Source organism: Mauremys mutica, chromosome 25 (genome assembly GCF_020497125.1).
Source record: "Mauremys mutica isolate MM-2020 ecotype Southern chromosome 25, ASM2049712v1, whole genome shotgun sequence".
NCBI classification, from domain to species: Eukaryota; Metazoa; Chordata; order Testudines; family Geoemydidae; genus Mauremys; species Mauremys mutica.
The window spans coordinates 1,868,384-1,884,354 of NC_059096.1; the positions used below are offsets into that span (position 1 = coordinate 1,868,384).

A 15,971-nucleotide genomic window follows, 5' to 3' on the forward strand; every position below is an offset into this window, starting at 1 on the left:
CTAGAACGCGAGCTGGTTCCCCTTCAACCATCCAGGCATCAGTGAGGGGAGGAGAATGTTCCGGGTCTTTGCCCTCGGGGGCAGGCCCGTGCCACCCCCCCCCCAACCCCTATGTCCAGTGCCCTCCCGCCCAGAGACCCCCACACAGACCGCTCACCACAACTGCCCAGCGCCTGCACACCACCACCCCCCACAGACCCCTATACCCAGCGCCCCCCACAAACTGCCCAGCGCCCCCCCACAGCCCCACCACAACTGCCCAGCACCCCCCCACAGACCCCCACAACTGCACAGTACCCTACACAGCCCCCCCACTGCCCAGCGCCCCCCACAGCCCCCCCACAACTGCACAGTACCCCACACAGACCCCCACTGCCCAGCCCCCCCACAGCCTCCCACAACTGCACAGTACCCCACACAGACCCCCCACTGCCCAGCACCCCCCCACAGCCCCACCACAACTGCACAGTACCCCACACAGACCCCCCACTGCCCAGCGCCCCCCCACAGCCCCACCACAACTGCACAGTACCCCACACAGACCCCCCACTGCCCAGCGCCCCCCACAGCCCCACCACAACTGCACAGTACCCCACACAGACCCCCCCACTGCCCAGCACCCCCCACAGACCCCCACAACTGCACAGTACCCCACACAGCGCCCCCACTGCCCAGCGCCCCCCCCCCACAACTGCACAGTACCCCACACAGACCCCCACTGCCCAGTCCCCCCCACAACTCCACCACAACTTCACAGTACCCCACACAGCCCCCCCACTGCCCAGCGCCCCCCACAGTCCCCCACAACTGCACAGTACCCCACACAGACCCCCCCCACTGCCCAGCACCCCCCCACAGCTCCACCACAACTGCACAGTACCCCACACAGCCCCCCCACTGCCCAGCGCCCCCCACAGCCCCCCACAACTGCACAGTACCCCACACAGACCCCCCACTGCCCAGCGCCCCCCACAGCCCCCCACAACTGCATAGTACCCCACACAGTCCCCCCACTGCACAGCACCCCCCCACAGCCCCCCACAACTGCACAGTACCCCACACAGACCCCCCCCACTGCCCAGCGCCCCCCACAGCCCCCCACAACTGCACAGTACCCCACACAGACCCCCACTGCCCAGGGCCCCAACACACACAAACCTCCCCTGCTGCTCAGCTCCCCCTCCCCACCCCACCCCAAGACCCACTCCCCCATGCCCTGCATTTGGCCGCACTCTCACCATGTCTGCCGGGCTAAGCCGGCAGCGTGACCAGGGCTGGCCCCTCTGGAGCAGTGTGATCAGCCAGGCCAGAGCAGACGTGGGGCCAGCCTGGGCCAGGCTCCCTCAGGACCACGTGTCTGGTGGGGCCTGCCTGAGCCCCCCGCGCTGCCCCCTCCACTGGCCAAGACCGGCCTGGCATCTGCACCTATCTCAGGCGGCTCAGCCCCGGGGAAGCGAGCAGGGCCCCGCAGGTGGTGGGCAGCAGAGACTGGTGGGAGCTGGACCCGCACTGGGGAGCGGGACAGACCTCTGGGACGCGACCCCCGAGAGCCTGCCTGGCCCAGCTGCACCCACTGGCCCCGTGGCCAGCAGCCTTGCCCAGCCCGTATGGTGGAGCCCGGCAGCCACTCACACAGCAAGGCCTGGGCACTGGACTGCCCCGGGCGAGGGGCCAGACCCACCTGTGTGGATGGGTTAGACAGGTCTGTAATGGGCCCCTTCCCATTGGCGCCGTTGTGAACCCGGTCCTCTGTGGTAGCCAACTGTGATGCTTTAGTTTCAGCATCAGGCTCTGATCTTGCAAACAGGTGGGCATGTGCCTGTCTCTACACTGGTGAGTCATCCTGGGGGGCTTCAGTGGGACCCCTGGTCTGGCAGAGTCAAGTATATGCCTGTTGGCAGCATCTAAGCAACATGGAAGTCGTCACGTTTTACCGGCCCAGGTGTAGGCACGCTGGTCTAGCGCCTTAGTGCAGACACAGCTGGAGCCATATGTTATGATTATTATTTACTTACCATGTGTATCACAGCAGCGCCGAACAGCCCCAGTAACGGACCAGGACCCCTGGTGCAGAGTCATACACCCCCTGCCCTGCCCCAAACCCCCTAGTCCTTGCCCCAAAGAGCTGGGGTGACCAGATGTCCCAATTTTATAGTGACAATCCCGATTTTTGGGTCTTTTTCTTATATAGGCTCCTATTACCCCCCACCCACGCACGTCCTGATTTTTCACACTTGCTGCCGGGTCGCCCTACAAGGAACTTACAGCCTAGGTAGGTGCTTTAGACCAGTATAGCTAAACCTAAATGGGAAGGAGAATAAACTCATCAGACTCCTTGTTCTTCTGGTAAAAGGCTCTTTTAGGCTGCTATAACTGCATCCGCACCAGGGTCATACCAGCTCTAACTATTTTGGTAACAAACCACCTCCCCAACCCCACATAGCTGTAGCGGGACAAAAACTGTCTGTGAGCCAAGCCTAAAACTCCCTCCTTCCGAGCTGTGAAGCTGGGAGAAACATGAATGAGTGAGGTTTACATATTATAGGCAGTGCTGGCAGCAGCAATGCCTGTAGTTAAGGTTGCGTAACGGTTTCCATGGTAAGCCCCTGTTTTGTGTTGCCTCCAATGTGATTGGAGATTTTTGATGTCTCCTGAAATTACATTGCAGAATTCTTCATCCCAAGAGGGGAGACACTTGAACTATTGCTCGAGTCTCCAGCAAGAGAGATGTGGCAGATCTGCCCATGATACAGCGTGATCTGTTATGGTATTAGAGAGCCAGAGGAGTGACTTCATTGTTTAAAGGGGCAGTCAAGGTGGGAGAGGTAATATCTTCTTTGCACCAGCTTCTGTTGGTGAGAGAGACAAGCTTTCGAGCTTGCACAGAGCTCTTCTTCAGGTCTCAAGGGGCAGTGTCGTTTCAAAATTGTGCTTGCTAGTTTTTTTCTCACCAACAGACAGACCTTTACAACATTAAAACTTCCTTTTGACCCATCGTTGTTTGTACAACAAAAACAGACTAGTCTGTGTCACTTGGACTTGTGAGTCAGTTTCTATAATAGTTGGGGGGGAAATAGGCTAGTTTCAAACATAGGCTGATCCGTTTCTGTTATCTGGCATCAGCTGGTGCTGGCCTCAGTTAGAGCCAGGATACTGGACCGAAGGGATTTGGGGTCTGCTCCAGGCTGGCTTGTTCCACTTTCCATGTTCCATGTTTCCCTTTTGGGTTCGGGTCGCCAACAAGGATGCCATGTTTGGATTGCAAACGCTGCAGGAGGATGTATGGTCTGGTCTTGTTCGGTTTTGTTTTGTTGGGTGTTTGGTTTTTTTAAATAAACCTCCATCCTTTGAAATTTACAGTGGAACCCTTTGGATTGCTTCCTTCTGCTGAGGTTATTCTGCTGCATCCAGCACTGTAGCACCAGCCTCATACAAAAATCGGGGGGAGTGAGACCTGCCTGCGTTAAGGTTAAAAGCCGTTTCCTTTGGGTGTGATTTGTTTTAGGCTGGGGAAGGGGGCAGGAGGCTGGTTTGGAAGCTGTATAGATGCTGCAGAGATGGGTAGTTCTGTAAAGCAGAGGAGCCCGGGGTTCGATTCCTACCTCTGCTGCAGGCTCCCTGTAGGGCCGTGGCCGGGAACTCGGAGCTGGGTTTCTCCAAAGAGCTCGTTGCACAGATAGGCACCACGGGGGAGCCGCTTTGTTCATGACTGCTTGACATAGGAGCGGACCGCCTGTCAGACTGGGGACCCTCCCTTTGCCTGTCTTGTAAACTCCTCGGGCCCGTGTACAGCACCTGGCACCGACCGTCTCAGCCGGGGCTGGCCGGATGCTCTCACACTGCACATCATTAATCCAAATAGCAGCTCCCAGGGCGGGCGATTTCTCAGACGCAGCCTCAGCCTGAAAGGACCAAGGGGTTTTTTTTGGAAGGAGTCAGGCCTGTGGCTTGGGGGGGATTAAATCACCTGGGGAGAGACAGGCCCCTCCAGTAAACCCCCCCCTTTCCCCCTCCATCCCTGGCCACCACTAGTGGCCACTGCAGCTGCTGGCAGCTGAGAGCATCTGAGCAGGGAGAGCGTCCACCGAGCAAGATGGCTGCTCCCATGTCCCAGTGAGTGTGTGCAGGGGCTGCAGGGCTTTGTCTGCACCCAGCCTGGCCCCGCTTCCCTGGGGCAGCAGCCTGCAGGTTCTGCCCCTCGCGCCCTGGGGAGTGGCTGCCTTGGGGCGGGGGGGCAGGTCTGGTTTACAAGGGGGGGGGCTGCTTTGAGTCTGATTTTCTCTATTTAAAAAAAAAAATCTGGGAGGTTTGCAAGCGCCCTCCCCCCCCATCCCAAATCCTATGGCAGCTTTTCAATGGTACGTATGGGGGGGGCTGGCTATGCAGGGGGGGGGCTGGGTGGGGGGGTTGCTCTTCTCTAAGCCGTTATCCAAACCTGGTCGGAGATCAGGAGCCGGGGATGGGGGGGATGTGAGGGTGTGTTTGTAATCTGGGCTCTGGCTGGTGTCTTTGGGGCTTGGCTGTCAGGGGGGAGGCTTATTGTCTGAAAATACATCAGCTCAAACTCTGCAGCCAGGTGAAAGGGGGGGCGCCCCGGAGGGGACGGGAAGGAGTTTGGGTCCTTTCCCCCCAGACACACACACCTGCCTCCTCTGAGAAGGACCCGGGGCTTTGCATGATCTGCTTCGTTCCCAGCAGTCGGGGAGCGAGCAGCCCCCAGCAGACCTGGACTTCACCCACCACAGCTGCTCCGCTGCTTCTCACTGCACCGTGCCCACCCCTCGCTGCTCCGGGCGCCTTCACTTTACAAAGGAAAGGGTTGGGTGCCTTTTTACCCGTGTTTTAGCCCAGGTCCCCGCACGCCCCGGGCTCTGGGCATTGGAGAGGCAAAGCCTTTGGCTGACCCTTGCCTTTGGGAGGGGCAGTTCTGAACAGAGTTTTATGACATTTTATTTTAGGATAGTCATTTTTTTTAAAGCAACCTGCGGGCGAGAGGCTGTGGAGTCAGTTTGTTTTGGAGTTTGGGGGAGAGCAGAGAAAATGGAAGGGTTTGTCGTGACACGTGATTGTTATGTGTTGTGCGTATTACGGGAGCACAGAATTCTAGGGACCCTCCGGACTGTAGCAGCTCAGGCAGGGAGATACCTGGGGTTCCAGTCTTGGGGGCTCAGCTTCTCCCATTCTTCTTACGTCACCTGTTCCTCCTCCGAAGCCCTGCTGACACCTGAGTGCTCCCCAGGGGGCTATGGAAGCGGGTTGATGCATCCACACCCCCTGGGAGTTCAGAGAGCCAGCCACGGCCCCTGCTACCGTCCCAGGGGAGGAGGCCAGGGCAGACTGGCGGGGGGAGTGGATGGGGCCAGTGCTCTGGGAGCTCAGCGAGTTTGATCAGGGTCTTTGGGGCGGAGACCTACCATGAGGGCCCGAGGGTTAGCCAGGTGCGCAGCGATGCTCTCTGTTGGGAAAGCGGTGGTTAGGGGGAGCGTGGGCTGTTGTGGGGACTGGGAGCGTGGCTGTGGCTGTCATCTAGGACCCCAGACCCTCTCTTCCTGGGCGACCAGCCCCCGCTCTCCTGGGTCTTCCCTACATCCCATGCAAAAGCTGGGTCCCGCTCAGGGAAGAGGAGTTACCTGGGGCAGGTTGGGAGAGCCTTGGTGGGGCCTCCAGGAAGCTGGAGACAGGGGACCTGGTGGAGCTTCCCCGGGCGCTGTCTGACTGGCAGTGGCCGAGGAGACATTTAGCAAGACGCTTTTGGCTTTGACTCTTAGCCAGGCAGGGCTGTCACAGCCTCCCAGGAGGAGCCATTTCTCTCTCCTTCCCAGGGGAGCTGAGGGTGAGGCTCTTGGGCTTAAGCTGGGCAGGAAGGCTGCAAAATTTGCAAAAGAGCCTCCTGCTTTAGGGACGGTTTCTCCTGTGTGCTCGCGGCTGCACCAGGCAGAGGAGGGGACAGGAGCTTCCCCAAGGAACCCTGGGTCTCGGAAGATAACAGGCTGGCTACGGTAGATTTCAAAGGATACCAGCCGTCATGCTTCAGGGCATGAATACCCTGCGGTGGGCAGGAAACTCCCCTCTGGGCAGGTGGGCCAAGTACCAGGTTTCTCCTTCTTTCCCCGGGAGCATCTGATGCCGACCGCGGTCAGAGACAGGCTGTTGGACTAGGTGGACTCTAGTGTCTGCTCCAGCCCGGCAGATCCTTTGCTCTGCTTTAGCACCTGATCCAAAGCTCAGTGAAGTCCGTGGAAAGACACCCCTGGCTTTCGTGGGCTTGGGATCAGGCCCTTAGAGGGGACAGTCCATGTGCCGTACGCGTCTAGACGCAAGGCAGGTAAATATTGTTCCTGGTCCAGTTGGTGGGTGGGCAGTTGCAGGAGGCATGTGCTTGGGTGGGAGGGTTTTGAACAGGGAGGAGGAGCACCAAGGGTTAGGAACTTTCTCCCTAGCACGAGGGGCCATTAAATAGCAGGGCCCAAATTCTGCTCCGACTCCTGCCCAGAACATCCACACAGGCTCCCAGGTGGCCTTGAGGCCGGTGTGGGTAAAGCTGGGGCAGAACGCGACAGCTCAGGTCCCTCTGCCTGCCGGAGTAGAAGTGTGGAAGTTTTCTTTGGTCTGAATGTTTTTGGCTGGCTGGAATGGCCACGTGTCGAGACCTGGGTCTCACCTGTAGCACAGGTGGACTGATAGTGCTTAGCAGGTGCACGGCTCTTCACAGACATCCTCCCAAAGGGAGGCAGGGAAGTACTGTTCTCATCATGCTGCACGTAGGGGAAACTGAGGCAGGTTTGCTAAGTGAGGTGAGGTCACAACAGGGAGGAAGTGACATGGCCAAGATTGGAACCCAGGAACGCCTGGCTCCAGTCTGGTGCTTGTCCCACTTGCCCGCACCTCTGTTCGCCCCTTCCCCATCCGCGCAGGTTCTGCTGTAGCTAGCTCCGTTCCGAGTGTCCGTGCGGCTGGGTGACGCAGCTCGCCTGTGCTGCAGGATGCCTCGCGCCTCTGGCATGCTCAGCCGTGGGCAGTCTTCCAGCCCCACAAACCTGGCTCTCTTCGTTGGCAGCGCAAGAGCCTGCCACTGCGCCATGCAGGCCAGCCGAGGTCCGAGCGGCGCTGACAAGCAATCTCCTTGCAGTTCAGTCCAGTTCCTACTGCCCCTCTGCCTCCCTCCTGCAAGGGACTCATTTCTGCAGACAGTTGGGATGCTTTCCGGCTCCAGCCGTGTACTTCCCCCTCCTCGGGGCTGGGCTGAGCTGAGCTGGTGACACCTGCTTGGAGAGCAGAGACCAGTGGAATGTTACAAAGAACAGATCTGATGAGCAGGGTGATTACCGGGCCGGGGGGGGGGGGGAATTTAGAGTAGCCGGAGCCTTGGCACAATTGGCTGCCGTCAGGAAATGCTTCTGTGCCAGGAGCCCCTAGGAGCCGTGGCGATTCGCGGGCGAGTCTGAAAACGTTGGGGCCTCTGTGTTTCAGACAGGAAATGGCTGAAGAAATGTACAGAACGACCGGCTCGTTCTGTGTTGGTGCAGGATTTCAGAGGTCCAAGAGGAAATTCCAGTGCCTGGCCCAGTGTCTCCTGGAGTAGCCAAGGAGAAACTGAAACCCGCCTGGCAGCGAGCAGGGTCTGGGGGGGGAAAGGGGGCTGCCCAGTCCATAGCCGGGGGTGGCCAGCGTGCACCATTGTGGCACAGATGCTACGTTCCATCCAGTAGGAAGTGGAGCTTTGGGATTCGCCCTCTGCTGCTGGAGACTCTCCACTGCTCTCCTCTCCCGTGGGCTCAGGGTTGCAGGCAGGGCTTGCCGGTTTGATGGAAACGTCAGTTCCCTTTCCCTTCCCTCCTTCGTTCCCCCCTGCCCTTTTCCCTGGAGTTCCCCATGCTTCTTCCTTTCTCTTTGTCATGAAGTCAAGTCTGCACCCAGGGAGGGGTATTCATGGGTGGGAGAACCTGCCCTCGCAGCCTTTTGCGGAATCACCGCTAGCTACAAGGCGTCCCTTGTGAGGGTGTCAGTGGGAAATGAGACTAGACCATTGCAGAGGAGACTTCCCGTCTTGCACTTGCACTTCCTTGTACCTTTCTGGAGCGGTTTGTAAAATCCCAGCGCTACAGAACCCAGCCGCGGCTGGGCCCTCCACAGAGGTGGGAACGAAAAGCGGTTGCTAGGGCTTCGGAGTTGCCCTTGACTTGCTCGCACATAACACCGTAGGCCGGTGGCCCAGACCTGTGGCCGGCTGTAACGAGCCGATGGTCGCCGCCGTGCGTGGGGTGGGAAGCCTGCGAAGGCGCTGAAGCAGCGGGTGCCCATCAGGGCAGCAGAATGCCGAGGGGGGGGCTGAGGCGAAGGGGATGAAGGGAGGAGCCGCTGGATTGTTTGGGCTTCCAGACGTGTTTTGTTCAAGGGCCCGTTTTCATGGCAATGAGAAGCAGCCATTGGGCTGCATTAGCTCATGCCCTGGGGGGAGGGGGGCGTTGCATGAACGTCCTGCTGCTGGGTGAGGCTTCACAGCCAGTAGCAACACTGGGGGCGCCCATCTAGGCCGGCCCATGGAGTGTAACCCCCGGGTTCCCTAACCTGGCTCAGAGGGGTCTAGACAAGTGGTGGAACCTTTCCGTGTGCTCACGCTTCTGCCATTGTTACCCTGAGCTGCGGGTGGCAGCAACCAAGGGAGCGGATGGGACGGGGGAGGCTAGTACGGATGAAGCCCTGGCAGCCTGCAGCTCGCCCTTGGGGCTGCAGCGCAAAGCATGCTCCGTGCTTGGATATCAATCACCCCTTTGGCTGGTGAAGGGGAGGGTCTGTCAGCCAAGGAGGCCAGAAGTGTAAAGGAATCTCGCTGAGTTGTCGGCCTGGCCAATGGCGGCTGACGCTCAGGTGGGCGCGCTCTGCGGTCGTTTAGCGCCGCCGTAACCCTGCGTTACAAGACAAGAATAAGTAATTAGCAAAGACAGAGGTTTGCCAGCGCCCTAATCCTTCTCCCCTTGTCTCTTTCATCTCCAGTCGAACCAGGAAAGTGGTACTAGACCTTCCTTACTAAATTAAATGTAGAGGCTGCTCCTCCAAGGAAAAGTTCAGTTCATCCGTAGGGTTTGATTTCCCAGCCACAGCAATATGGTGCCTCCAGGGAAAAAGCCAGCTGGAGAAACGTCCAATTCCAATAAAAAGTGTAAGCGCTATTTCAATGAGCACTGGAAGGAGGAATTTACCTGGCTGGAGTTTGACTATGAAAGGAAACTCATGTTTTGCATAGAATGTCGCCAGGCCCTGGTGAAGAATAAACACGGCAAAGCGGAGAATGCCTTTACCGTGGGCACGGATAACTTCCAGCGTCATGCCTTGCTGCGGCACGTCACCTCTGGAGCGCACCGCCAGGCGCTGGCGGTTAACAGAGAGCAGCTGGCGTTCGAGGCTCGCGTCCATAACCACCAAGAGCTGCGCTCCGTGATCAAGGTGGAAGTGAACCCCGCCAAGATAGCCATCCTCACCACCGTGTACTGGATGGCTAAGGAAGAGATCCCGGACGAGAAGTGCTCCTCGCTGCTTGAGTTCCAGAAGTTCAATCTCTGCCAGGCGTTGCTGACCTCGGAGCTCAGTGACTGTTACCACCCCCGCAGCGTCAAAGAGATGCAGGTGTGTGTGAGAGAGCCGGGCACTGTTCGGGTGTGTTTTCTGTCCTTGTGTTTGATCACAATGGCTTTGGGCTGCCCCCCCGCTGGCGACATGCCCCCCAGTAAAGGCACCTTAATGCTCCCAGTTCAGCAAAGGGCTGACATCCATCTCCAGCAAAGCACCTGGGACCCAGTTTGGGAAAAGCATCTCTGCACGCCAAAGCTCTGTGCATGTGCTTTACCTAATCGGTGGGACAGGAGCATGTCCTTACGTTTTGAAAGGATTCCTGGATCGGAGCCATAAGCACATGCTCCAGTCCCACTGGGCGTGTCCCCAAGTGCTTTGCTGAACCAGGGTCTAAGAGCCACCTTCCTGTCTTAAAAAACCACTTGAAGGTGTCCACCATATAGGTTCCAATATAACTTTATGAATCCTTAATCTTGATGCCTGGCACTTTTACTGTGCTCTGTGTTCTCCCAGTGCTGTGCAGACGTCACCTAATCAGTCCTCACCAAACTCACTGGGAAGTGGTTAAGTAGTAATATAGCCCCATTTTACAAGTTGGGAAACTGAGGCACAGGCAAGTTACTGCAACTGCACAAGGCCACTTAGCTTTCAGGGTCTGCAAAGGCCTGGGCTTATTTGGTGCCTAGGTCTTGTTTGCAGGCCTCTCGCGAACGGGTGGGTTCCCGCTTGGGGAATAGTGGCAGAGCTGGGACAAAAACCTATGAGTTGCTTGGGGTCACCCATTGGCTCAGTCCATTAAGCCATGTGACCTCTTGGTCCGCACTAAACCTTCCCATCAAACCACTTGCAGCTGGCGATCCTCCTTTGGGGCTCCCTTGGTGTGGAGGCTTAAGACAAATTTCTCTGTATTAAAAATAGATGCAACGTCTGGTTCGTGTCGACAGCTAAGTAGGCAAGGTGGGCGTTCCTAGGCGCCAGTAGACAGTGGTAGAGTCCAGCAAAGACTGGCCGTTGTTACTGAGCAGGGAGTTTTGCATTCCTTCTGGCACTCACCGGCTTTCCCTGTATATGGGGAGCCAATGGGCTTTAGAAGGAAGTGCAAAGAATCCATTTTTTAAAACCGGAAACATTTTCCCCCCCCCCCCCCTGTTTGAATATGCCAGATTTCACAGCAAATTAATGATGAATATTTTAATGAGAAAAGCTCAAGAGATTAATTAGCACCAGAGCACTGGGGGGAGGGGGGTGCCCTTTTTTTACCCTAACCTGGGTGATCAGGAAGATCAAGTTGAAGGCGAAGAGTTCAGAGAGGATTTTCTTAATTTTACAAATGTTTCATGCCTGTTAAAATCAAATTAATTTGTAGTGAATCTTGGCTGTTTGCCAGTCATTTAGCTCAATAAAGAACCCTATTTTACTGCAGCTAGACTAACCCACTGATTAGATTCCTCAGCCTCTAATGGTACTTGCAGCATTCAAATCAGTGGGATTTTAATGAAAAGGGCCAAATGGAATTGAGGAGAAAAAGACACCATGAAGTTTGATGACTTCTTCAGTGTGCGATTTGTTTGTAAAGCATGAGAGTAATTGATGAAATTACAACAAAATAAAAAAGCAGGTCTGAGGTGTGCTAATGATGCTCTAATGAGGATGAGATTCAGGAGTCCCTGTGAAGAGGGAGAGGGGAGAGTCAGGAATGCACTCCTCTTTGGGATCCCACCTAAGCAGATGCTTAATGTTAAGTATGTGCTTAGGGCTGATTGAAATCAATGGGACTTAAGCAGAAGCCTAAAGTAAAGTATCTGCGTAAGTGCTCTCCTGAATCGCGTGTTAGCTTGAGTTCCCAAAGACCGTTTTATCAAAACAAGTAGCAAATTCCCTTCTTTTAAAAAAAGGAAAAGCAATTGGGACAGAGCCTTCACTTCCTGTATGTTTGTTCAGCACCAAGCCCAGCGTGGCTGAATCCTCTGGGCACGCTCACAGTCTAGAGATGACTGAATAACCCTGCCTAGTGCGACATCACTGCTGTGGATCTTGGGTCTGATTTACCTCTCTGACGCTGGTGTGAAAGGAGAACAAGGCCTGAAGAGATCGTAGAGAAGGATACTGTAGCTTTTATTTTTTTTAAATAAAGGTTGCCTGGATGATTGTCACTGTAGCTTCCATGTAAAAGATTCTGCTCTGTCACCCCTGTGTAAATCCGGAGGGAGTCCTGTGGAGTTACTTCAGATGTAGGCCCCAGTTCAGGAAAGCTCATCTCTTCAGGGAGGGAGTTTCAGCATGTGCTTCTCTTTGAGCATGTGTTTCAGAGTAAAATTTTCAAATGCGCCTAAGTCTCACTGTCTTCCATTGACTTCTAAGTGAGCTAGGAACCAAAAGGTACCGTTCTGAACGCACCCAAGTCCCATTTCCAAAAGTGATTTAGGCTTAGGAGCCTAAGTCTCATTGAAAGTCATCACTTAAGCCACAACTTTAAAGCAATTTAGGCACCTAACTCCCTTTAAACATCGGGATCTTGGAGCAACATTTTTTTAAAAGTGCCCAAGTACCATTGATTTTCATTGACTCCTAAGTCACTTTTGAAAATGGGATTTAGGCTAAGTCATTTGGGTACAATTGAAAATTTGACCCGAAGTCTCATGGAAGGTCGATGGGACTCAGTGAAGCCAGTGTCGAAGTGCTTTCCTGAGTCAGGGCTGTACGCCGGGTTAAGTGAGATCAGAATCAGGACGCCTTGCAGTTTTTAGGGATATTTTTAAGCATGCTTCAAAATTCATTTTAATTTCTTTTTCCCCCCTGCCCACCCTGATGCTGCTTCGTTAACTGGCTCAGGCAGCGATCGTCAAAGTCCTTCACAACGAGGACAGGCACAAGATGAAAGCCTCGCCATTCGTTGGGCTGGTGGTGGACGAGACGGTTGACGTTCTGGAGCACAGGAACCTGGTCATGTTTACAACCACCGTCTCCCCGTGCGACGGGCAGACCTCCATCACATTCCTGGGCAGCTTTGAGCTGCCAGCTGGGGAGGCCTACACTGTGGCGGACAAAGCGGTCGAGGTGATGCACTCTTTTGGCGTTCCCACCATGAAGATCACGTGGCTCAGCTCTGACAGCTCTTCCCTGATGGCCGATAGGCTGAATGGGGTGGGGACCAAGCTGAAGTCCATCTGTCCTCTTCTCACTGAAATGCACTGCGTGTCCCACAGGAGCTCCCTGCTGCCAGCTGAGAGTGTTGTTAATATTGAGTATGTCCGGAAATACGAGACCACGGTGGATGCCGTCTACCGACTGTACTCCAACTTCAAAGGGGAGAGCAACAGCCTCCAGGAGCTGCAGAGTGTCCTGGATCTATGTGAGATAGACCTGGAGGGACCCAAGACCATCCACTGGACTTCCATCTTCCCAGCTGTGGAGGCAATTGACTCCTCATGGCCTACATTGGTGCTTCTGCTGGAGAGCGAGTCAGAGAGGTCCCCTGTGGCATTTGGCCTCTGCGAAGAGCTCAAGAAGTTCCAGTTTGTGGCTTTCACAAAGATCCTCCTGGATGTCCTCCCCATCTTCCAGAAGCTGAGTCGGTTCTTCCAGATTGAGGATTTCGATCTCTCCATCCTGAAACCCATCGTCTCTGCCACCGCCACCACCCTGCAGGCCCAGAAGACCACGAGCGGCCAGAACTTCCAGGAGTTCCTCAATGAGATGAATGAGCATCCCCGAGAGGACCGGGAAGACGAGAGCCGTTTCTACTACAAAGGGGTGGAGCTCGCCAGCTGCTCCAAGGTGCACCTGAAGAACTTTGAGCACTTGAAGGAAACCTACCTCGAGAGTGTGCGGGGCAACTTGCTGGATCGGTTCCCTAGTCACGTGCTTGAGGCTGTCAACTCCTTCTCCGCCATCTTTAACCCCAAGTGCTACCCCCAGTCTTTGGATGATATCGGCAGCTACGGCATCACCGAACTGAACTTCCTCTTGCAGGCTTATTCCCGGGTGGTGGTGAGTGAAAGGGCGCTGAACGATTTCCCCCTTTTCAAACGGGTAGTGTTCAGCCTCAGCCAGTTATCCTTCAAGGACCTGTGCGTCAAGCTGGTTTACAGCCATTCCGAAATGCACGAGCTCTTCCCGGACTTTGCTGTCTTGGCTGCCATTGCTCTGGCCTTGCCTCTTGGCTCGGTGCTCTACGAGAAGATCAACCGGGGCCGGGAACTCCTGAAACGCAGCCAGTGGCGCTACGCGAAGGACTCCGGCCTGTCCAACTTCATGAAGATCGCCATAGACGGGCCCACCATTAATGAGTTTGACTTTGCATTAGCCATTGAGTATTACGAAAGTCTGAGAGAATCCGATTTCATCATGGCACAGGTTCAATAAGATGAAAACCAAGCCACCTTTTGGGGTGATCAACTGTGAAAATACGAAATATTTTTGACTCCAAGATAACATTGCCCTGCTGATAGGGTGTGAGGCCTTACATTTAAGCAAGAATATCTAAGGGTTGAGTTTTGTTTTGTTCTCATTATTATGATTTTCCCTTTGCTCTACCACTCTCATCTCTTCCATCAGTTCTGATCAGCCAGCCCCACAAACACGCTCCAGAATCTAGGGCTAAATGTGAAATGTTGCAAGAATGTTCTGTTCAGCGGTGGGAGTTTTCGAGCAAGTCCTATTGTGAAGCAGGACAAGGGAGCTTTTTCTTAAATTCATTTCGGTCCTGCTATCTCAAAAGAAATTTGATTGAATTGGCTGAAATGTTTAATATCCATTTTTCCTGTTGGTTTTAGCCACACTATTACATTTAAAATTGTATTTAGATTCACTTTCTTTCCTTCAAAAAAAAAAATCATATCTTGAGCTCGAACATAACGTTGCTTACACACACCGTTCCTGGCAGCTTTCTCTTGATGTTCTGTTCTGCAAAAAAATATCCAATTTTTTCTCTTTGGAGCCTAGAGAATGAACACTGAAGAGACGGCATATCTTTCTAGCTCTGTCACACATCTCATCATGCCTAGCAGTGTCTTGTTAAAATTCCTTGCACATAGCACAAAATATTGTTAGTGTTGGAATCAACTCATGATCCTTCCAAATTCAAGTAATTTGGAGAATGATATTGTAATCACCAAGGAAATAGTAACTTTTAAATGCATCCTTGTGTATATATGTTTGTGTATATATATAAATTTATATAAATATAGATATATATTAAATAAATATATCTTAACTTTCCTAGTGTTAAAATACAAAGATATCGAAAAGGACTTTTGTTTTGTTTTGTTTTTGCAATGACAGAATAAATTATATACAGGGGTCCAACAAAGTAATAAACCGTGAATTCCTGGTCTTTTCAGAGCAGCACATTGCCCCTAACCTTTCTGTTGCAGTCTAAACCTTCTGCAATCTTACAACCAAAGAAAATGGCCTGTAACATCTACCTTATGGACAAACTTGAGTTTTGTTTCTATTGATTCTTTTCTTTTTTCTTTTTTAACATTCCCTCACCTTGGAGTGAGTGATCCCGGGACAGTCGAGGGTAAGACGGCTCCTCTATCCGTAGGGGGTCGGTACACAAGCATTTAACCTTTGTCACCATGTCCGGATAGAGTCTGTGTTGCATGGCATGTGTCCTCTTTGTTAATTACACAGGCTTATGTTTGTTTTTATCTTATCTTACTTGCGGTGTTTTTCTTAGTTTGGGGGAGGGAAGGGGGAGAAGACCCTTATTACTGGTTTTAATTTGCAATAAAGTCAAAACATTCGACTAAAGTATCATGTCATTTTAATGCTTGTGCGCAGCAGTGCTCGTCTAGCAAAGGGTTTGGGCAAGATTAGCTGTACTAGGAGGTCAGAAACCCCCCAAGTCTCCAGGTTCCCATGCTGAGCAGCACCGTCCCTGTTACCAGCAGGCAGAACCAAGCCTCTTGTGCTTTCCCGGCAGCCGTCACATTGTCCTCGTTTCATGCACCAGTGCATGTTTTCCCACTAAGGATCGAGAGCCCCGTGAAGACAGTGGGAGTCTATCCACTGACTTCTGTAGACTTTGGATCAGGCCTGAGTTCCCAGTGTTAGTGGGTGATGCCTGATGCTTCCCCGAGGTCATTCCTGGGGGTCCAGATCTGAAATTGTCCCTGTGAGCGTCTCTCCATCACCGTCCTGTGCTTGTTTTCAGTGGGGTGTTTCTCCTCCAGCAGCTCGGGGGCTGTAGTGCAGCACTTTGCATTTGTCTTTGTTAAACTTCATCCTGTTTACCTCAGACCATTTCTCCAATTTGTCCAGATCATTTTGAATGATGACCCTGTCCTCCAAAGCAGGTGCAGTCCCTCCCCGTTTGGTATCATCTGCAAACGTAATAAGCGTCCTTTCTATGCCAACATCTAAGTCGTCGATGAAGATATTGAAGAGATCCGGTC

The 15,971-nt window shown here is 53.8% G+C and overlaps 2 protein-coding genes across 11 annotated transcripts in view; both read left to right on the top strand.

The window, feature by feature from the left end:
• Positions 1-15,971, top strand: part of ZNF385C (zinc finger protein 385C) — a 181,023-nt gene that overhangs the window by 119,438 nt on the left and 45,614 nt on the right. The gene's annotated exons all lie outside the window — the stretch shown is intronic.
• C25H17orf113 (chromosome 25 C17orf113 homolog) lies at positions 4,141-15,297 on the top strand. The gene is made up of 3 exons (XM_044999502.1): positions 4,141-4,358; positions 8,995-9,624; positions 12,403-15,297. The coding sequence occupies exons 2-3, from the start codon at positions 9,106-9,108 to the stop codon at positions 13,933-13,935; spliced, it is 2,052 nt and encodes a 683-aa protein (XP_044855437.1). The 5' UTR covers positions 4,141-4,358; positions 8,995-9,105; the 3' UTR covers positions 13,936-15,297.

Coding starts and splice junctions, on each gene's coding strand:
- C25H17orf113 (XM_044999502.1), top strand. CDS start 9,106: ATGGTGCCTCCAGGGAAAAAGCCAGCTGGAGAAACGTCCAATTCCAAT. Junction 9,625..12,402: donor GCAGCGTCAAAGAGATGCAG/GTGTGTGTGAGA, acceptor TAACTGGCTCAG/GCAGCGATCGTCAAAGTCCT.